Genomic DNA, 22,708 nt, shown 5'->3' on the forward strand with positions numbered 1-22,708 from the left:
ACTTGGGAAGATCAAGCTCTTGGCTTCCATATAAAGAATAAAGATGAATATATGTATTCTTATATATAAAGAATATAAGAATAATGGTGAAAAGAGAAGAAAGCCTGCAGAATCCATGCTGGTTTCCACAGTGCGATGTGGGCAGGTCTAAGAGACCTTGGTCCATAACTGGCTACCACGGATGTAAGCCTGACAAAGGAGAGTGTGAAGAAGAAAGTGAATGAAGAAATTATGAGAAAATAGATTTATGACTTCCTGTGTTTTTCTGTCAGTAGAAATAATTGCCCATGTGCCAAACTAGAAGGCTCATTGATTACTGACATGATTTTATTATGCCAGTTACAGCTTTATCTGAAAGTCCCAATATTTTTTAAGTGACAAGACATTGAACAAACTGAATGAAAAATCCAGGTCTAAAAATCCCTTATCTTGTAAATCCACTGGATCACCCAAGATGCAGAATATAAGAAAACTTCTATGAAGATTGTCTGGTTGCAGAAACTGATCTGATGTGATCATAAGCTAATGCCATAGTTTAGGTGTAGGTAGTTTAGAACAGCTTTCCCTGTGCTCTGCAAAGTAGTTTAAGTATATAAATGTATATACTTAAATATATAAGTAAGTATATACATAAAGTATAATAAAAGTAATTTTATTATAAAATTAATAAAATTTTTATATTTATTAATAATATAAAAATTATTAATAAATATTATTAATAATAAATAATTTATATTTATTTTATAAAAATAAAAGTAAGAATTAGGATATGTCTCTACAAGACAAGGAAACAAGCCAGGGCACTAAGCCAAAAAATGGCATGTAATCATCTATACTTCTTAGAAAAGAAGAAAATTGTCTTGTGCCTGAGGCATAGCAACAGTGATTGAAACTGAGATAAGACAATTTGTATTTTTTTTTTTTTATAGAAAACATTACTGAAATGTTTTAGAAGTTGGAATTTTGAATAAGTTATCGCGTAGAGATTGGATCCAAGAATTAAGGTGAATAACGTATCTTTACAGCCATGCATGGAAAACAGTTTTTTCATTTTTATATTACATTTTAGTATTTGCTTTCCGCAAGATGCAGTGTGAGTCAGCTATGGAAAAGCAAAATGAAACATACATTACAGAATTCATCCTTCTGGGATCTGGTGATTTACCTGACCTTCAGGTTCCTCTCTTCCTGCTCTTCCAGGACATCTACATGGTGATAATGATGGTGAACATTCTCATCCTCATGCTGGCAGTGGATTATCAGCATCTCCACATCCCAGTGTACTTCTTCCTCAGTAACTTGTGCTGCTTGGAAATGTGGTATGCCTCCACCATCCTGCCCAAGCTGCTGGTCAGCTTCCTGACAGTATTATTTCCTACAGCACTTGCATGACAGTTTTAAATGTTTGCATTTCTAGTTGGGGTAGTGTATTACCTCCTGACAGTGATGTCAATGATCAGTTGTCCTGGGTTCAGCAGTAGCAGTCATGTTTTTTCCTTTGTGTTAACTGGTGCAGTGCTGTGTTTTGACTTCTAGTTTGAGAACAGCGTTGGTGAAGCCGATGTTGTCGGTTGTTGCTAAGTGATGTTTACCCTGACCAAGGACTCTGTGAGGCTCATGCTCTGCCAGGGAGGAGGGGAAGCTGTGAGGAAGCAGAGACGGGGCGCCTGACCCGGGCTAGCCGGGGAGGTATTCCATACCACAGCACGTCATGCCCGGGGTGGGGGGTAACTGGGAGTTACCCGGAAGGACACGGGCTTCCGGGTGGAACTCGTTTTCTTGGCCGGTGGTATCGTATTCTCTTCCCTTGTTATTTTCCCTTATCATTGTTTTTAGCTGATAGTAACGGTGGTGATTTGTTGCTGGACTGTTCTTGTCTCAACCCATAGGAGTTGCACTCTCTCGATCCTCCTCCCCGTTCCTCCGGGAGCGGGGAAGGGGAGAGCCCCGGTGCAAGGGGGGGGGGGAGACGGACACGGGCCTTGATTGTTGTCAGCTCGGCACCACTCACTGGGAGTGAGTGAACAAGTTACCTGACTGGGTTTAAACCACGACATCAGTACTTAGCAGTATGCAAACCTTTACATTACATCACCCTAATGAGTCATAAGCTTGGCACAGGACTAGCTGCAGGAGCCTGGGTAAGTGGTTTTATGATCAGCTTTTTTATCATACTGTTGATGTCACAAATGGTGTGCTGTGATCATGGTGAAATGGACCATTTCATCTGTGATTTTGACTCTGTGATAAAATGCTCCTGCAGTGACACATTTCTGATAGTTTTAACACCTTTGGTGTTTGCTACGTGTACTCTGCTGTCCTTTCTTTTCACTATAGCATTCTGTATTTTAATCATCATAGAATCACTGAGTCATCGAAAGGTTTAGGTTGAAAGGGACCTTAAAGAACATCTAGTTCCAACCCAAAATGTAAGACATAATACTTCTTTTCAGCTATAAGAATGTCTGAAGCTCCCTAAACACAGTCATCAAGTAATCATTTGATACCTTAGATCATCCAGGAAAATTCCGTGGGGCTGTCAGCTATGCCTAAAGTCTTGCAGGCGACACATGCTTCTGTATTGGGAGCAGGAGACCAGATGGAGCACCATAAAACAATTCCAGAATTCCTCTGTCATCCCCATGGTAAGCAACCAATGCACAAACTGTTGGAGTTTTTCATTTATTTACATGGCTTTGTTTCAATTGCATCTGAATCCCTCAGCACAAAGCCAACCTACCTTAATATTGAGACCTACCTTAACCTATCTTCAGGCCTGCGACACTTAAAGGTTCTTTAATAGTTAATATGTCTCTATAATTAATATTGAGTGATCCTCTCAGTTTGCCAGGTTTGTGCTAGGATGGTGTGGTAGGAAAGTACCTACCACATGCAGAAGAAAATTACATGTAGGGATGTGAGGATGTGTCTTGCTCAGATACTCTGAAAGTTTACTTGTATTATGTTTGTGGGCTGAAACAGAGAGACAAATTTCATTCTCAAGCAAGCTGCTGCAGATAGATTCTTATTTGCGCTGCAAGGGTAAATGGTGAATATTGAAATTCAGATCCTTGCATCACCTCAGAACCATTTTCTGTATGCAGACCCTGTTCCTCTGAATGTTGCAGGTTTTTGAGATAACTGTGCAAGATCTTGGTCCATCACTTTAGCTGCTCCTGCTATGATCAAGCCCAGTAGGTGTTCAGAGATCTTCAGGACCACTGCTATTCACATCACAGAAGATAAGGGCAAAGTTGATCTCATGTATAAGGCATAGGAGCCACTGCAGCTTCATCTGAAGAGGCAACCTTGTACAAATACCAGCAAATAGCTTGGGTGAAAGGTCACAGTTAAATATGTCACTCTACAGTGCAGATATGTCTAGATAGGAAGACTCCCTTTCTATCCAATACAAAGACATTGTCACTTTTTGGGTGTGATTCAGCTCATTCTTAAGTAGATATCTGAAATCATCTTCTCTTAACAGTGTTCTTACTGTATTTACTAAAATTTCTTATTTCAATATTATTTCATGAATTCCAATATTCCAATTAGATTGGATATAAGGAAGAAGTTCTTTACTGTATGGGTGGTGAGGCACTGGAATGTGTTGCCCAGGGAAGTCATGAATGCTCCATCCCTGGCAGTGCTCAAGGCCAGGTTGGACAGAGACTTGGGTGACATGGTTTAGTGGGAGGTGTTGGAACTAGATGATCTTGAGGTCCTTTCCAATCCTATCTAGTCCATGATTCTATGAATATACACTGTACATTGCAAAGAGTGCCATTCCTTCTGCTTATCTCTGCCTTCACGCATATGTGTTTTGGGAATAATTGTAGATGCTGGGGGGGGGACTAGTTTTCTAATGAAGCTTTGACCTGGGAAGATATAATTTGGGTTTTCGTGCTATAAGCACAACATATTCCTTTCTGTTTTCTGAAATGCTTTCTTCGGACAACAGAGGTAAAACAATATTATGAATCAGGGTATAAATAGGCAGAAAATTAAGAGATTCATTAACTGAAATATTTATTGTAGAACTTATCTTTCACACAATCTGAATTGATGCTCCTATTTAAAAAAATATAAACACAATGAAAGAGAAAGATGTAATTTGAAGATATCTGGTGGAAACTTGAAATCTACATATGAAGAACATTTTTTTCAATTGGGAGGGGGGAAACAGCTGTTTTCTGCTGAAATGTAAACATTGTGAAACTGCCTAAATCAGGAAATGTAAAAATGGTGAGGAAAAAAAAAGGAAGGTAACTGGTATCACTGAAATGCTTTAGAAAATGCAGAATGATATGTACTAGGTGGGCTAGCAAAGAGTTTGGAGCAAGCCCAACCTTGACAACCATTATGAGGATATCAGTTAGAGATGAGTTTGTCCTGTTTCCCAAAGAACTAGGTCCCAAGGGAGTTACAAAGAATATATGTCAAGTGATTCAAGGCAGCTGTCCTATCTGATTGACCTCACATGTTTGCTAGCAAGGAAAGCTGGCTGTCAGGAAGCCAAGGGAGGTGTGTTCCTTGGGGATGGATATTCATGCATCAGATGCCTGCCATTTTCTGGTGGATCACGGATAGAAAAATCCCTGCAGATGTCCACAGCTCTGTTCTGTGGATTCCTAGCATACAGTTCCAGGATTAGCACTGATCGTATTTTGTGAACTCCAGATTTGTTTATTTTCTGTATTGTGAGTTTGGATACTTTTTCAACATCAAAACAATTATGATGCATTGATGTTCATGAGGACTTAATCCAGTAGTAATAACTGTAACCCAGGAATAGCTGTTTAGTCTGGCACTTGGCACATATCCGTGAGCACCAGAGATTTCAAAGTGGGTTGAGATATCTTCACTGAGCTGTCTGTGTATTCTGGGTTATCTTAGTTAAGACTTCTTTAGCATCTGCAAAATGAGGGGTGAAGGTTTTAAATTAAAAGAGAGGAGATTCAGACTGGACATGGGGAAGAAATGTTTCACAGTGAGGGTGATAAAATCCTGGCACAGGTTGCCCAGATATGTGGTGACTGCCCCATCCCTGGAGACACTCAAGGCCAGGTTGGATGTGGTTCCTGGCAACCTGGTCTAGTTGAAGATGTCTGTGCTCATTGAAAGGGGGTTGGACCAGATAACCTTTGAAGGGCCTTTCCAATCCAAAATATTCTATGATTCTATGATTGTATAATACTTTAGCATAACTTCCTCCTTTCTATTTATGCATTTCAAGCCATCTTTTGATTTTTTTTGTGAAATAGATTCACTTGGTTCTGTGTCAGAGGTTGTGATTTGAAGTGAATATCCCTAATATTTGTGAAACCAGGCCCAAAGACATTGTGGACAGACTTTTCTCTCTACTTTTAGACAGTGACAGAAGAACTGCCTTTGAGCACTCACATCATGAGTGCATGCACATTTTACTGTTAAAACAACTCTCTTCAGTAGAAAGGAACTCATACCTTGATCTCAGACAAAAAACATTTACAATGACCCTTTGACAGAACAATTTCCATTGAACATCCCACTGGGAGCACTTGTAGAAGAGTGATGGTGGCTCTGTGAGGGGCAATTGGTGAGCTGGGTGAGTATTGCATAGGTGGGGGAGGTTGGGGGGGCCAGCATTTCAGGGAATTGCTCAAGGCATTGGTGTGGGGAAGAGGGGATGACACTGAACAGAGACAGAAGGCAGGGCTGGGACAACTGGGAGCAGTAAGCTGTCACCACCAGAGAGCTGAGGAGCACCCATCTGTTCTGGAAAGCATGAGTGGAAGTTCAGGATTTACAGGGGCAGGCTATAAGGCACCACTGAAGCAGTGGGGTCTGGTGGAGTGGGAATTGGTCTGGGGCAGGATGGACTTTGTGGAGAAGCTGGATGCCATCTCAGTGCAGCTGGACTGCTGGGGGCCTCCAGTCTTGGCCAGATTGTTGTCAGGTAAAGTGAGGTGGTGAAGGCCGTGTTTCAAGACAGAGCAGCAGCACTTGAGCCTAGGGCACACAGGGGAGGAGGGCAGCCCCAAGGCTGGGTTAGCAGTGATGTGTGGACCAGATTGATACATCTTTGTTCAGGCACTGTGAGTAACATATTCAGATAAAGTGGGAGACCTGCTGAGGGGTCCCCTGATGCTGTTGGTCCATTTCCCTGAACAGGTCAGCTGAATCTCTGACCCAGCAGGACTGTTCAGTGAAGGGTCCCTATAATGGGATGCTGATAGACTGGTCATACACAAGGGTCTTGGCTTTCCTGGAGCATTGATAGAAAAATCAAACACTAAGGGTTGAGAAAATCTCCCCCCCTTTTCATGTGACAAGGCACCTTTGCCGTGCAGAATCCCAGGAGTCTGGGTGTCTCCTCTGCACAGCCCGCAATGACCAGAAAGAAACCCAGGGAAGGCAAGGCATGGAAAGGTCCTGCAGTGGATCATCACCCAGCTCCTTTTCTTGACAGAACACATCAGAAGGGCTGCTGGATGAAAACTTGTATTCCTTCCTTTATTTTCCTGTAACCACACTCCAGTCTTCTGCTCTGATCAGCCCCCCAGGAGGGCCACTTAGACTTCTTGCAACATCTCCACCTCTAATAGCCTCAGCAGGCCCAATTAGAACTTCAGGAAACTTTACTCCTGTAACCCTCACACATGTAATTTTTACCCAAGGGGTCCACAGAACAAGTAAATTGTAACATGGTTTTCCTTGCTGCTTATTCTGTGCACAGTCATTTGGGTGGCTAATAGGAGAAATAGTCATTGCGAAAGAATTTTGCTAGACTTCACGTTTTTAATGAGCATATTCTTGTTTCAGGCCTAGTGGAGTAAATGAATATACTCCAAATGAACTCAGTAAACATAATTTTTCAATAGGGGCAGATGCTGTCAAAAAAAACCCAACGATTTTATCCTTGTGGAAAGCATCTCATGGACTATGTGTCTTCGGCTGTTTCAGGCAAATCTGTCTGTGATAAAATAGTCCCTTTCACCCTTTTCAGAAACTGCACTGCATAGCAAATCCAGTGACAGCTCCAGTTACTTCTGGAGCTGTTTTTGTAAAATTACCTGCATATGCAGATGTGAGGCAAAATACATAGGGGTAACAAAAATCATGATGTACATCAAACTATTAAAAAAAAAAAAAGGCACCCAAACTAAACCCAAATAACACTTTTTAACATTATGAAGGTGGGTTTTCAAGCTCTTTCTCTTGACTATAAGATACACCAACACAACCAACCCTGGACACATTCCTAGAGAGAGGCATATGATGAAGAGACAAACAAACCACTACATGAGCACCGTAAGATAAGATCAAAGGTGGCAGTTAGTGATGGCACATGTCCAAGAATTAAACAGACAAATACTAGTTAGGACAAATTAACCTCATGTAAAAAGATATTTGATAGTTAGAGAAGCAGGCAAATAAGTATTTGTGTAAATGAAGAAAAAGGCAGAACAAAATTTAGTGGATAGTGAGCTAACCAAGTTATGAAGAATGCAAGTGTCATGCACACAGACTTTTTTCTTTCAACAAATGAATAATTATAGAAACATTGGGAATATTTGCCAGATTTCAATTTTACAAAAACAATTTGAGCAACTTGATTAATGGATTAAAATTAAGGAAATGTTTGTCAGGTTTGTATTTTTTTTATTTCCAAACATTTTCTTTAGCAATATGTCAATACATGTTTTTAAAATAAAATACTAACTTTAAGACATTAAGTGCCTATAAACAAGCTAAAACATTTTGCTTCAGGATGAGTGACAGCAGCTAACCATAGCCATGTGCATACTGTGTTGCTGAGGTTATAGGATGGGGCTGAGTGCAGGTATTAGAAAACAAAGGGGAGATTAAACACTTCTGGAAGACTATTTTGGTGAAAAGAGCCAAACCCTGCCTTCATCCAAGGTTCAAACCTATTATCTATATCCCTGTTACAGACAGCAACTCTGGAAAGTAATTGTTCACCTTTGGACACTGATCTATCTGTTCTGGTATGCAAGACCACTGTCCAGGCCCTCCCTGGTCTGAGGTTCAACCAACTGCACAGGACATGGGAAAATCCTAGGCAAGACATGAGACACTGCTGGACATGGTGGTTACCAAAAGCTAGCGAGCTGTGTGAGGGGTGGCTGAGGTTCATAGGTGGTTAAGGAGGTGTGGTGTGAGAAGTGGCCAAACTTAACAGGTAAGAGAAGGGAGTTTGAGGACCTTGCAGGGTATGGAATAGTAGGCTGACTGGTAACCACACCAAATGATACTATGTAAATCTGAGGTGATCTGTGTAACAGTTGTAGTAAGAAATATAAAACTTGGGTATACATACCACAGAATTGGGACACGGAAGGAATATTTTTAGGCGAAAGTTGGGTTCATTTTGGGTGGAGACAGGGACAGAAAAAGAGCGGTGATGCACCGTGGAGCAAGCCTGGCAAACGGAAAAGGATGGGGACATAAAGAGACAGGTCAGGTATAAACATGCTGCTGGTCAGTAACCTCTGGCCAAAACTTGTGCCTGATCTCCAAAATATGACTCATTGAACTCTGTTCCTAACCCTTTTCTATATTGGTGTTCTGTGTATGACACTGGGTATGTGATCTGCTGGTGAGCTTCAGGTTGGACTAGCCTATGGGTAGGAGGAGACCAGCATCTGGGTAGAGCCCCAGTAAGAGATGGTCCAGGGTCTGGGCATGCGTCCTGGATGGTGCCTGTATTGATCTGTATGGAAGGCTGCATGAGTGCTGTGTATACGCGCCTATTCTGGAAATATGGGCTTAGCCTCACCTCTGGCTGCATCTGGGAAATGGGGAAAAGCAGTAGTCTTGCCTTCAATAAACCAGGAGGACAATTCTCCTTAAAGTTCACTCTATTCATCTTTTCCTAACACAGTCTTCATATGCAATATCTTCACTTTTGGAGATGTTCATTCCCAGTGACTATAGATGAAACTAATGAAGAGTTGAACAGCTCTGCTGGAAACAACTGATATTATGTATAGTGACCTAGTCAGGTGTTTTCATCAGGCTGGAGCCACTGCAAGAAAGATTGATCAGAGGGATAAAGTCACTAGAGAAAGCTACATCCATTAGGTCAATAGATGTCATTGTTACCATTATACTAAAGAGTGATCCAGACATTCCAGTGCTCCGTATCAGTGAAGCCAAATCTTATCTTGGTAAGTGTTGTAAAGTGGAGAGTTTTATATAGAGTTAAGTCATGGTTATTAGGCATTGATGCATTACTTTGCAGCTGTCAGAACACAACACCAGAAAAATTGCAAAGCACAGCTATCAACACAAATGATTATATCTGCAAGGATCCATGCAGCTATGGCCTTGGGCAAGATGGTGAAGGACAAAAGAAGTGTCTAAGGACTAATTTCAGAATTCTAGTGAATCAAATTAAACCAAAGCCAGAACAGTGGTCAGGATGTTTCTAATCATGGTCATCATACACAAAATTAAAAAGCCTAGAAAAGGAGAAATAAACAGTTCAGAAACATTCCCATATTCCAAGGGCAAATCAGCCATTATTGATATTGTTTCTAGTACAACGGTGTGCAGCAGCAGAAGGCAGAGCACAGCGCAGAGCTCCCCTCCACTACTAAAGCCTTGCCAAATGTAGACAACACAGTGCCCACTGGGAAAGCCATAAGGCATAGCACTGATGTAATAAGGGCAGAGTCTAACCCAGTTGGAATCACATTCACACTGTCCCAGGAAAACATGTGGTTATGAGGTTTTCCCTCTGGTTGCATTAAAAACGCACTTTGGGAGGAATGAGCCTATGAGCTCTGGCATCCATGGCTTTCCTGAGTCCAGAGCAGCATGTTCACTCAAGTCCACAGCACAGTGGCTCATATTTGCCTGGAGTTCAGGGGCTTTCCCAATTCTTTCACACCCTGATGACTCCCAGCTGCTCTGGGGGACTGATCCAATGTCCCACTGAAGACTCAAATGTACAGAATGGGCCACCCCAACTCTGTCTCAGGAAAAAGAGAGGTGAGGTTCTGAGCCTCTCCTCAAAAGCAGGCCATCCAGGCCAATGGCCTCTAGCATGAAGTTGCTGGACAAAACAGGTCAATGGGTCTCCTTCAGGGAAGGATGCAGCATCTCTTTGATCATGCTTCTATGCATAGATTTCCTTGTTTCCCACAAGTTCTGGACAACACAAGTTGAGCCCAGACCTCTGGAAAGAAGAAGCCTTAGGGCCTGGTTAAGTCATCAAAGGACATAAGGATGAAGATCCCAAGGAAAAGTCACTTGAAAGAGACTTGCTTAGACCACTGGTCTGGTATCCTTGGTTTTCAATCTCCCTTTGTTATCTGGGCTTGTGGGTGGAAAAAACAGGCTGTGGCTGATCCTGATAAGCTGCAAGCATTGTTCTCATGGCATTCACTCCTGCCTGCAAAGAGCATCTCTGCTGGAACAGTCTAGGCTGACTACAAACCCAGTCCTTTCTTTCAGGGACACACTGTCCCCTTGCGCCCCAGACTGGCCTCTCTCCCTCATGGAGAACACTGGTTGCTCTCCTGAGATGGCTCCAGACTCAGGTGCATTTTGCTGTGAGCCTTAGCGGAGGCACTTTCCCTCATGCCTTGGGACCAGCACATTGACCATCAAAGAAAAGTCCGTGCTCAGTGGGAAGAAGCTCCCTGCTTGAGGGAGGAGAATGCCCATCTCCAGAGCAAACAGTGCTGCATTGAAGAGAGCACTGCATGCACTTGGCCATTTGGTTAGAGACAGTCAGATGGACATGCAAATTCTGGTGGGCAGACATCTCTGCATCTGAGCCCCACTGATCCTTCCTGCTTGGAAAACCCTCCTCTTCCCAGCTCCCCCCAGCCACCTCCATGAAAAGGACAGAGGTCTCAGGGGTTGACTATTTCCCTTGCAGGGCCAAGCAGAGGCAGCCCAATATCAGCCTGAGTAGCCACCAGCACAGCACTTCAGCCCACAGAGAGAGAGAGAGCAGTCTCAGGCTTACCTTGCTCTTAGAGGAAAGGGAAGCAAGAGAGGAAGATGCAGAGCCTGGAGCAGAGCAGGCTTTTATGCTGTGTTCCAGAGCCCTGGGGGAAACCAACATTCCTTGCTCATGAAGCATCTGAACACGTAGTAGTTGCTGCTTGCCAAGGACTCGCTGATGATGAAGCCCTTGCCTCTTTCATCTGAAATACTGTGCTCCCGCTTTCTGTCACTGAATATCAGAACAACTCATCTGTGCCGCACCTTCATAAGATCGATCAACTCAGATGTCTCAGGCATGTGCAGAAGGATATTTAGAGTGTGTTTCCGTCCTTTGCCTTATTAGCGGTGAGCGTGGCTATCAGTCATGGTCAAATTCAGTTATGAGCTCACCTCAAGTGCTTTCCTATCAGGCACTACGGATAACATCGGAAACACATGCTCCCCACAGGTCATTGTAGCGACACAGGAGACACTGAGTATGTTCAATCAGAAGGTCAAGACTGCACAAACCCATACGTGAGGTGAAACTCAGCTCTGCAGGGATGCAGCAAATCTCAACAGCAAGGAAGGACCATGCTCCATCCCTGGCAGTGTTCAAGACCAGGTTGGACGAGGCCTTGGATGATATGATTTAGCGTAAGGCGTCCCTACCCACATCAGGGGGGTTGGAACTAGACGATCTTAAGGTCCTTTCCAACCCTAACTATTCTATGATTCTATGATTGTGCACCATAAGGAGCTTTTCTGCGGGAAGGAGTGATGGCCATGAGCACCTTGCGTATGCTCATCAGGCTCTACCACGGCCTAGTTTTGTGATGAAAGAGATGCCCTCGATCTTCTCTGAGTGAGACCCACACCCGATTTGTGATGTGGAAGAGTTGGCAAAACCCCTGAATTGCAGGCTAACATGAGCCCCACTGCTGTGGACTTCAGTGGAGACGATGCCCTTTCTCAGGGGTGTCAGGCACACCACAGCTATAGCTTCAGGTGCCGGTTTCATCAAAGAGCAAAACAGGTGAATGAGCGTGTGTGTCTCTTTCAGGAAGGATGCGGCAACTCTTTGATCACCCTCCTAAGTGCTGATTTCCTTGTTTCCAGCAGGTTCCCCACTTCCCAGTTTGAGCCCAGGCCCCTGGTTGGAAGAAGCCTTAGGGCACGGTTTAGTCATCAAGGGGCGTAACTATGGAGAAGTCACTTGAAAGAGCTGCCTGACAGTGGTCTGCTATCTGTCATTTTCAATCTCCCTTTGTTACCTGAGCTTGTGGGCAGTAAAAACTGTCTGTGGCAAAGCCTTAGGAAGCATCGCCTCTTCTTAGGTCCTGATCCTGACGAGGTACTTCAACCACCAAGACGTCTACTGACAAAGTGACACAGCCAACCAAAAGCAGTCCAGGAAACTACTGGAGTCTGTCGTGAACGACTTCCTAGTAGAAGTGATGGAGAATTCGACCACAGGAGAGACACTGCTAGACCTGCTCCTTTCTAGTGCAGAAGAACTTATGAAAACGGTCAAGACAGGAGGTAGCCTGGTCAGCAGCAATCATGTCTTGGTAGAATTCTCAGCCTTGAGAGGTATAGAGTAGGTAAAAAGTAGAGTCAGGACCCTACACTGTAGAAAGACAAGCTCTTGGCTGTTTAAGGCGCTACCGTGTGCGATCCCTTGGAAAACGGCCTCAGAGAGAAAGGATGCTGAGACCTGGGACATATTGAAAGATGTTTTTCTGGAGCCTCTAGAAATCCTAAGATGCAAGAAGTCCGACGGGAAGCAGGAGGCTAGCTTGGGGAAGGCAAGGCCTCTTAGCCAAACTGAACCAAACCAAACCAAACCTAACCAAACTAAACAAAACTAAAAACATACCAAAGATGCACAGGCAGTGAAGGCAGGGATACACATCCTGGGCAGACTACAGGGAAAGTCATGGGCGTCTATGGAGGGCATCAGGAAGACCAAAGCATTGCAGGCGCTGAAGTTGTCTGGGGCCATGAAAAACAACTAGAAGGCATTCTTCAGGTACATAGAACAGCAAAGGAAGGTGAAAGAAGTTGTAGCCCCATGCTTTAGGTGAGCCAAACGAGAGGCCTGGCTGTGACCAACATGAAGAAGATGGAAGTTCAAGACCATGTCAGGAACTTGAAAGTGCACCAGTCCTTTGGGAACTGAGGAGATGCACCCGAGAGTCCTGCAGGAACTGTCAGAGGAAGTTGCTAAGCCGCTATCCGTCCAAATAGCAAAGTTGTAAGATACCCAGTGGCTGGAAAATGGGAAATACGCACCCCCACCCCCAGATATATAAAAGGGAAAAAGGAAGACCTGGGGAACTGCAGGCCGGACAGTCTCACCTCTGTATCCGCAACAGCAAGAAAGGACCATTGTGCACTATGAGGAAATTCTCTGCGGGAAGGAGTGATAGCCACGAGCACATTGCTTAAGTTCATCAGGCTCTACCGCGGCCTGGTTTTGTGATGAAAGAGACGCCCGCGATCTTCCCTGAGTGAAACCCACACCCAAATTGACCTGTTTTGCTCAGCAAGGGTGTCCCAGACACCAGATGCCTGGATGACATGCTTTTGAGGAGAGGTGTGGGGAAGGGAGCCGGAAACTCACAGCCCATTGTTCTGGGTCAGGGATGGGGTGGCCAGTTCCATGCATTTCAAATTACAAAGGGACATCGGATCAGTCTCCTAGAGCAGCTGGGAGTCATTGTGATGTGGAAGTTGGGAAAAACCCCTGAATTGCAGGCTAACATGAGTCACGCTGCTGTGGACTTCAGAGGACACAGTGTCCTGGATGCAGGCAAGCCAGCGTTGCCAGAGCTCATAGCCTCAATCCTCCAAAAGTTCTGCTTCCTCAAAGGCATTTCTGCCTTTGTCATCACAATTGCTCTCAGCTGCTCTGAGAGATGGACTCGAGGTCCTTTTGTAGGTTGAAGTGCAGGGAAGCCTGTAAACACTGCGCTAACACAAATCCCACAGACAGCCTCACCATGCAGATTGTTTTCTGAATGTCAGCAGAGGAAGGACTGTAGCTTGTTTTGCTTTAAGCAACGGTTGAACTAGAAAAGGTTTGAGTAGCTTTGTCCCCTTCAGACAGAGAGTCCAGTTCTGAGAGGCTCCTTTTTCTCCAGTGTTCCATAGGCCATAAGCTGCAAGCGACATGAAGTTGTCTCAGCTCTTAGCTGCCAGGGACGGTGTTGCACCCAGTTCCAGGATGTCCCTGCAGTGCCGGCTCCTGAACAGGGTCAGTCAGGGCCTCCAGGATGCCTTGAGATAACACAGAGAGGTCTTTGACTCATTACACGTGCAGTGAAAGTTCCGGCTACAAATCTGGAAGTGGAGCATTGCCCTGAAACTCCCCGGCAGCCGGGTGTCATTGCACAGGCACTGTGATCAGCGGGGCAAAGAGGGCTGCATCAGGTAGTTGTGGCCGAGTGGTGAAGGCGATGGACTAGAAATCCATTGGGGTTTCCCCGTGCAGGTTCGAATCCTGCCAGCTACGGTGAACAGCTGCTTTTTGGGCTGCTACCAAATGACCAGGTTTCTGCAGTGGCTTCCAGCTCCACAGTGTGCCTGGTGCTCAGGTAGACAGTTAAAGCCCTTTCCTTCTTGGTCTTGTCCTGGTTGAATGGTAAACTCTGCTCCCATTGACAAGGTAGGCATTTAAGGTGAAGACTATGGACCTGGGCTGAGTATGAGCCGTGAAAAGAGCTCAACTATTGCTGGTTCTTGCGTACAACTTAAGAGGCTGGAGGCATGGGGGTATTCTGCCCAACCAGTCCCCAGCAGGGTCAAAAATGAACAACTTTTCCAAGGGGGCTTTTCAAATTTAACTGAAGGGTGAGATGATGAGAGGTGGGTGTGATCCGTGCCCTCCTGTTCTGGGAAAGATGTGGACTTGGCAAAAAAGGACATGGCGGTGGCTGTCCATCATCCCCTGCCTCCACCGACCCTGATGGGTGGGACAGAAAAGAGCCAGAGGCTTCCCAGAGGTCTTCGTTCAGTTGCATGCCCAGCTGCCCCTACTAGAGCAGCGGCAGAGGTTGAGCTTCTGGTAGCCTGCCTGCGTGGTTTAGCAGCTAAAGGAAAAAGTAAACTCTGAGAAGCACATGCAGGAAGAGCCTACAGAAAGAGGAGAGAAACCCACATTGCTGGCACATGGTCGATTCCCTGTAGCCATGCCACCGAGGCTGGGGAAAGCACTGCAAGGGAGAAAGAACCTCAGAGAGATTCTCAGCAGAAATAAAGAAGGAAAGGGCAGTGGAAAGGACACTTTAGCGTGCTCACATCTGCATCCCCGTGCTGGCCCTCTCTGTCTGCCTTTTGCTTTTCCCTCCTCTGCCTGCCTGCTCTGGCCAGCAGTGTTGGGCAGGACAGGAATGGCTCCAGGCACAGAGAAAAGGGGTTTCTCGGGCTATGGCAAGCTGCATGGTGTCAGGGGCAGCCCTGGGCTCTCAGGTAGCAATAAGGCTAGGGCTGCACAAGGTGGGAGTACAAGTCAGGGAAAGGAGTGTGGTGTGAATGTGTAAAACAGACCTTTGGACAGGGGTGAGGAAAGACGGTGTTTTATGTTGGTGTTTCTGTTTCTCACTACATGGATCTGTTCTAATCTGCAGCAATTTCCACACCCTCTATGCCCCGACTCCCCTGCCAAGGTAAGCCTGGTTTGCCCGTAGGAGTTTTTGCTAAGCTGTGTTTTTCAAAGTCATGACCCATCCTGTTTTCAGCTCTCTGCATCCATCCCCCAGAGTCTGGGAAGAAGTGAGCAGCTGGCTGGGTTTTGTCTGCGATTATACCACCAAAGGTGCATAGCCACAAAGGCACATCCACATGCATAGTACATGCAGAGCTGGTACAGGAATGAACGTAGTCTGAGAGAGGCACTGTTACCAGCACCCAGCAGCGAGAGTGTCCGCATCCAAGATGTCACTCCCAGGGACCAAACACAGACATCCCAGCAGCTTGAAGTCCTTTGCATGCAGGGGACTGGAAGGACGACTGGAAGGGACTGGCCAGGCGCTTATGTGGAGGAGCAGTAGACAGGTCACTTTGTGACCTGACAGAGTGAGGCAGGCAGATTGGCAAGTGGAGGAGCAGGAGGCAGTAATGCTCCCATGAGCATTGGTGGTATAGTCGAGAGCACAGCTGCCTTCCAAGCATTTGGCCCACATTCGAATCCTGGCCAATGCAGACAAGCTTTTCTTCAGCCTGGCTCCAGGGTGCCTTGCTTCTCCTGCTCCAGAGGAGCCCATCTTCCCTCAGGACGTTCAGGTCCCACGGGGCACTGGAGCCACTCCTCTCTGCTGCCTTGCCTTGTGGCTAGTTCTCTGGGCTCCTCCAAGCCGAGCAGGCCTTTGAGCATGGCCCAGCTTGCAAAAAGCAGAGAGCAGGGGCTGCTTTGGACCACTGATTGATTCTCAGGCTGTCTTGAAGCACTGGATTAGGTGCCCAGAGAACATGTGGATTCTCCTTCCTGTTGAGTTATCTCACTCACGTTCCACTAGGTCTCAGGCACTGAGCTGCCTGCTCCAGCTCTTTGGCTAGCCGTGCTCCAGCTTTACCCTCTCTCAGTCCTGCTGGTTGGAAGGCATTTCAGGTAGTCAAAGTGCATTCCCCTTCATGTTGGGTATCTGACTCAGCTTCCACTAGGCCTCAGGCACTGAGCTGCCTGCTCCAGCTCTGGGGCTGGCCCTGCTTCAGCTTTACCCTCTATCAATCCTCCTGTTTGGAGGGCATTTCAAGGGGTCACAGTGCATTCTCCTTCCTCAAGCAGGGAGCTTCTTCCCACTGAGCAGGGACTCTTCTTTGATGGGCAATGTGCTGGTCCCAAGGCATGAGGGAAAGTGCCTCCGCTAAGGCTCAGATTGAAAACGATGGATAGCAGACCACTGTCAGGCAGGTCTCTTTCAAGTGTCTTCGCCATGGGATCTCCATAGTTACGCCCCTTGATGACTAAACCATGCCCTAAGGCTTCTTCCAACCAGGGGCCTGGGCTCAAACTGGGAAGTGGGGAACCTGCTGGAAACAAGGAAATCAGCACTTAGGAGGGTGATCAAAGAGTTGCCGCATCCTTCCTGAAAGAGACACACACGCTCATTCACCTGTTTTGCTCTTTGATGAAACCGGCACCTGAAGCTATGAGCTGTGGTGTGCCTGACACACCTGAGAAAGGGCATCGTCTCCACTGAAGTCCACAGCAGCGGGGCTCATGTTAGCCTGCAATTCAGGGGTTTTCCCAACTCTTCCACATCACAAATCGGGTGTGGGTCTCACTCAGAGAAGATCGAGGGCATCTCTTTCATCACAAAACTAGGCCGTGGTAGAGCCTGATGAGCATACGCAAGGTGCTCATGGCCATCACTCCTTCCCGCAGAAAAGTTCCTTATGGTGCACAATCATAGAATCATAGAATAGTTAGGGTTGGAAAGGACCTTAAGATCATCTAGTTCCAACCCCCCCTGATGTGGGTAGGGACGCCTTACGCTAATTCATATCACCCAAGGCCTCGTCCAACCTGGTCTTGAACACTGCCAGGGATGGAGCATGGTCCTTCCTTGCTGTTGAGATTTGCCGCATCCCTGCAGAGCTGAGTTTCACCTCACGTATGGGTTTGTGCAGTCTTGACCTTCTGATTGAACATACTCAGTGTCTCCTGTGTCGCTACAATGACCTGTGGGGAGCATGTGTTTCCGATGTTATCCGTAGTGCCTGATAGGAAAGCACTTGAGGTGAGCTCATAACTGAATTTGACCATGACTGATAGCCACGCTCACCGCTAATAAGGCAAAGGACGGAAACACACTCTAAATATCCTTCTGCACATGCCTGAGACATCTGAGTTGATCGATCTTATGAAGGTGCGGCACAGATGAGTTGTTCTGATATTCAGTGACAGAAAGCGGGAGCACAGTATTTCAGATGAAAGAGGCAAGGGCTTCATCATCAGCGAGTCCTTGGCAAGCAGCAACTACTACGTGTTCAGATGCTTCATGAGCAAGGAATGTTGGTTTCCCCCAGGGCTCTGGAACACAGCATAAAAGCCTGCTCTGCTCCAGGCTCTGCATCTTCCTCTCTTGCTTCCCTTTCCTCTAAGAGCAAGGTAAGCCTGAGACTGCTCTCTCTCTCTCTGTGGGCTGAAGTGCTGTGCTGGTGGCTACTCAGGCTGATATTGGGCTGCCTCTGCTTGGCCCTGCAAGGGAAATAGTCAACCCCTGAGACCTCTGTCTTTTTCATGGAGGTGGCTGGGGGGAGCTGGGAAGAGGAGGGTTTTCCAAGCAGGAAGGATCAGTGGGGCTCAGATGCAGAGATGTCTGCCCACCAGAATTTGCATGTCCATCAGACTGTCTCTAACCAAATGGCCAAGTGCATGCAGTGCTCTCTTCAATGCAGCACTGTTTGCTCTGGAGATGGGCTGTGATCAGTCACTCCACAAGGGCTTTAACTCCAGTGTAATGGGACCTATTACAAAAAGGGCCAGCCTTCCAGTTCCATGCAACCCGCTGGGCCAGGGAGGGCGCTGGAAGTTGTAGAGTCGCTGCGTGTATTTAAAACAAGATCTGCCCACAGAGAGAGATGAAGAAGACAAGGACATGCTAATATTGAGGTTTGTGCTCCCTGCCTGCTCTGTGTTTCAGCTTTGCCTCGCTCACCGAGAGATGTCTTGCTTCAGACCATGTCCCCCACGCCCCTGCGGCACCTCTGGCCCAACGCCACTTGCAAGCAGTTGCAGTGAACCCTGCATCTCCCGCTGCGCTGACTCGACGGTGTTCATTGAGGCCTCCCCAGTGGTGGTGACCCTGCCGGGCCCCATCCTCACCTCTTTCCCGCAGAGCACAGCCGTGGGATCCTCTCTGTCAGCTGCTGTTGGGAGCTCCCTCAGCACTGGCGGGGTTCCCATCTCTTCTGGGGGCTCCCTTGGTCTCGGGGGCTCAGGCCTGTGTCTGCCTCCCCCCCGCTGCAGTCTGAACTGCTGAAGCTGGCGGATCATCCCCTTTGGAGCCGGAAGGAGGACGTGCACCCTGCATGAGCAGGAGCGTGGCCACGGCTTCCAGATGGGCTGCGTGTCCTCTTCCCACCTGGCAGGAGGGTCCTGTGCCCACTGCTCCTCACTGCTGGACGAGCCTCGCACTGCCTTCTCTGTCTCTGCTTTGCTCTGAGCCCCTAAGAGAAAGGGCTCCTTCTCTTCTGCTTTGCTGAACCTCCTACTGAGGTGGAGAGGGATCTGGAGTCAGGGACTGCTCTTGGTGGCCTGGGAATACCACCAGGTGAAGCAGAATGGGAAAAGGGAAGCTCTTTCTGTGGACCTTGTCCTTTGGAAACGGGCCCTTCTCTGTGCCTCCCCAAACCCTGCAGACGTCTTCCCTGGTCTCTCTTCTGTGCCCCTGCATTTGCTCCTTCTGATTAAAGACTATGTGCAGCATATCTGGAGTCTCGTGGTTGGTTGTTCTCCTCCTCCCTCACTTACCTGCTGTGCAAGGAGAGATCTGCTGTCTCTCATGACAGACAAGCATGGACTACTGCCATGTTTAGCTGGAGCTCCCTGAATTGATCGAGGATCAAAAATAAACAAGTTGACAAAGAGAAACAGAAAAGCCCCAGAGAAACTGAGCGAGGAAGAAGCAGTGGACAGAGTTGGATCTGTGGCTACTGCCAGAGGTATTGGTGGTCAAAGACGGGAAAAGGTTGCTCAGGGAGTAGAAGATTCTCCATCTTTGGAGATGTCTAACGTAGAACCAGACAAGGCCAGGAAAAACGTCCCCTGCTTGACCTGGACCTGGACTTTGTGATCTCCACCTCAGGTGTTGCGTGATTTGGTGAGAAACTGCTGGATGCCCCCATGCAGGAACAGCCAACAAGTGCAACAAGTGCACAGAGGGTGCAGGGGCCAATGATCCAGATCAGAGTGCGTGACACAACTGACCCAGCAGCAAAAGCAAGGCTGTCAAGGTGTAAGCATGCTGAGCAAGCCCTGAGGGAGCCAAAACCTTGCTCAAGGTCCCACTGAGATTTGAACTCAGATCGCTGGATTCAGAGTCCAGAGTGCTCACCATTACACCATGGGACCTCTGGGCGTATGCTCCATAGGTCTTTCCCCTGCAGCCACCCTGGCTGAGACATATGCTCCTGGCTCAGCCTGCCAGTCTTTCCATCTCCCTGGCCATCAGTCATCAAGGGCAGCATTCTTTCAGGGACACTGGGCACTTTTCACTCACAGAAGAGGAAGTGGCACAGCATTTTGTGCAAGCCTCGCATACCCTCTCTCAAAAGACACAGGCTGGTATCCCCGGAGAATCTTCCTGTTGCCTGATGAAAACTGCTGAAGACCTTTCCAGCTTAACATCCTCATCACTCATACCTCAAAGCGGACATTCACAGCCCAGTGATCGGTGGTTCAGTGCTTGCACTTGTGGGATCTGCTGGCGTTTTCCCCTTTCAACTCCGCATGCGGGACAGATTCTCAATCTGCCACTCTAAGTCATGGCCTGTCCTGTTTCTCACCTTGTAGCTCCTACTAAGCAGCCTTTGCCCAGATACCCTTACTCTCAGTTGCACTCCGAGACAAGCTCCTGACCTTGACGAATGAGGCAATCATGACAGGGGGCAGCGGACGTGCTTCAACTGCAAGACCAACTAGTAGGAGGACCCAAAGCAGTTTGTTATGGGTTGCACAAGCTGGGCTGCCTTCCTCTGCTGGGGCAGTCTAGGCTGACTTCAAACCCTGTCCTTTCTTTCAGGGACACACTGTCCCCTTGCGCCCCAGACTGGCCTCTCCCTCATGGAGAACACTGGTTGCTCTCCTGAGATGGCTCCAGACTCAGGTGCATTTTGCTGCGAGCCTGAGCAGAGGCACTTTCCCTCATGCCTTGGGACCAGCACATTGCTTTAATCTTCTGATTAAAGACTATGTGCAACACAGCTGGAGATTCGTTGTGGTTTGTTTTCCTCTTCCCTCAGTTAGCTACCTGCTCTGCATGTGCTGATGTATCTTGCTACTCAGAGCTGTTTTGGAGGCTACAATCACGTAAGTTGCTCAGGCGTAAAACAAAGTGTCCTACGTGCAAGCATGCAGCCAACCACTAGATTCAGTGGCACTGATCTGTCTTGGAAATAATACATCCCTCTCCTCAATGATGCACCATGAATTCCTTTCATTCCTCACTGCTGCTAGAGATTTATGAACTTTGGGGCAGGTCCATGTCTTTTCCTGACTGAATGATGTTGTTTCATGTTCCTCTCTTGGTCAAACCTGCTCCCAGCAGAAAGTGGAAATCCTTCTGCAAAGTTTCCTTCTTCTGTTGATTTCTGCATGCCTTATGCCCTTACAGGGACTCCTCACGTGTGACCGTGAGGCTGATTCCCACTTTTGCACAGCTAGGGGCTCAGGCAGCCCTTCTAAAGGGTCACTGAGGTGGTTAAGGACTTGGATCATCTGTCATACAAGTACAGGCTGGGAGAGCTGGGCTTGGTTAGCCTATGGAAGGAAAGGCTGAGAGGGCATCCGATGCTTTTCTCTAAATATATGGGGCAGGAGAATGTACAAGTGGATTAAAGGATAGAGAACCATCCTCCTGCTTTCAGGTAGAAAATCTAGTTCTAAGAGGCTCCTTGTGTTTCCCTTGGTCCACAGACCATAAGCTGCAAGAAAAATTAAGTTGTTTCAATTCTTAGTTACCAGGAACACTATTACACCCAATGCCAGTAAACTTCAGGTTGTCTCTGCAATGCGGGAGCCTGGACAAGGTAGGTCAGCAGCCCTGCAGGTTGGCTGGGGTATTGGTCTCCAAGACATGCAGTCTTGATTGTTCAGGATAGTATTTCAAACCAAGTTACAGTGCTTAGCAGAGTCTGTTTCCAGGGAAGAGCGTGTTACAGGAAATAACACTTTGGTATTAGCACAGGCATTGTACGTACCAACATCCCCTCTGAAAGGGAGGAACCCCCACACTTGATCAGCCGGCACTGGAGAGTTGGAAAAGGTGGAGGATGAAGAGCAAATTCACTCGAGTGTGACTTCGAGACGTTACATAAAGGACAGGCCTCCTCGCGCTGATTCCCCAGATATGCATATCTGGCCTTGTTAAGCATAATGCATGCTTTGGTTCCCGCCAGGGCATTGTTGATCTTCATCTGTACCCTGCCACAGCAACATGCTTTTCTTACTAGGTGCAAGCAGCAACAGCAGGAGGTCCAGCTCTAGGCCAGACCAAAAATCCCTCTCCTCTCTCTGGCTCCTGTACCAACATCACAGTGAGGATCCCAGCCTGGAGCCACCTCAGCAGGAGAAATACACTCATCTCAGAAGGGTGTTCTCCAGGACCCCAAGCAGCTGACACTGTATCAGTATTTATTTCTCACCAGCAACCTTATCTGGGATCCCTGGGGGAGAAACTGGAATGAAGAGAGAAACTGTCCAACAAAACCAGATGTATCATGGTAGACAATGGAAGACCAGAGGCCAGTTGCTTTTCACCCAAGCTTACAGGAACACCATGCTGCCTCATGTGCTGCTCTAATCACAGCAGTCTGGGGTAGCACAATGGAGTTTACAAGATGAGTGGGTTGGGGACACGGAGGTGTTTGCAGGAGTCTGGAGAGCAGCAGAGGAGGGTTCTGTGCCTTTGAGCATGGCTGGTACAGCGATCAGCAGCGTTCCCTGTGAAGCAGCTGCTCTGTGCTTGCTTGCTTCCTTACTGGTGGGAAGCTGAGCAAGCAGCTCTGGAAAAGCAAGGCACCTTGAACACCATCAGAA

The 22,708-nt window shown here is 47.2% G+C and overlaps 1 protein-coding gene, 1 long non-coding RNA gene and 2 other non-coding genes across 4 annotated transcripts; 3 read left to right on the forward strand and 1 right to left on the reverse strand.

The window, feature by feature from the left end:
- The first annotated feature begins 809 nt into the window (after positions 1 to 809).
- Positions 810 to 2,428, forward strand: LOC133266204 (olfactory receptor 6C3-like). The gene is given in 3 exon segments (XM_061447468.1): positions 810 to 1,459; positions 1,890 to 1,891; positions 2,061 to 2,428. Coding segments are annotated over 3 exon segments (702 nt in total). The 5' UTR covers positions 810 to 1,086; the 3' UTR covers positions 2,388 to 2,428.
- An 11,951-nt stretch (positions 2,429 to 14,379) lies between these two features.
- On the forward strand, positions 14,380 to 14,461 carry TRNAS-AGA (transfer RNA serine (anticodon AGA)). Its single transcript has one exon. It is a non-coding gene; the product is annotated as a tRNA-Ser (tRNA).
- A 3,267-nt stretch (positions 14,462 to 17,728) lies between these two features.
- On the forward strand, positions 17,729 to 19,380 carry LOC133266207 (uncharacterized). Its single transcript, XR_009742288.1, has 2 exons — positions 17,729 to 18,058; positions 18,594 to 19,380. It is a non-coding gene; the product is annotated as an uncharacterized LOC133266207 (long non-coding RNA).
- A 571-nt stretch (positions 19,381 to 19,951) lies between these two features.
- TRNAQ-CUG (transfer RNA glutamine (anticodon CUG)) lies at positions 19,952 to 20,023 on the reverse strand. The gene has a single exon. It is a non-coding gene; the product is annotated as a tRNA-Gln (tRNA).
- Positions 20,024 to 22,708: the final 2,685 nt, after the last annotated feature.

The sequence above is a fragment of the Pezoporus flaviventris genome, unplaced genomic scaffold (genome assembly GCF_033815535.1).
Source record: "Pezoporus flaviventris isolate CSIRO_AGI_PZ_B2104156 unplaced genomic scaffold, CSIRO_AGI_Pfla_v1 ptg000006l, whole genome shotgun sequence".
Classification (NCBI taxonomy): domain Eukaryota; kingdom Metazoa; phylum Chordata; class Aves; order Psittaciformes; family Psittacidae; genus Pezoporus; species Pezoporus flaviventris.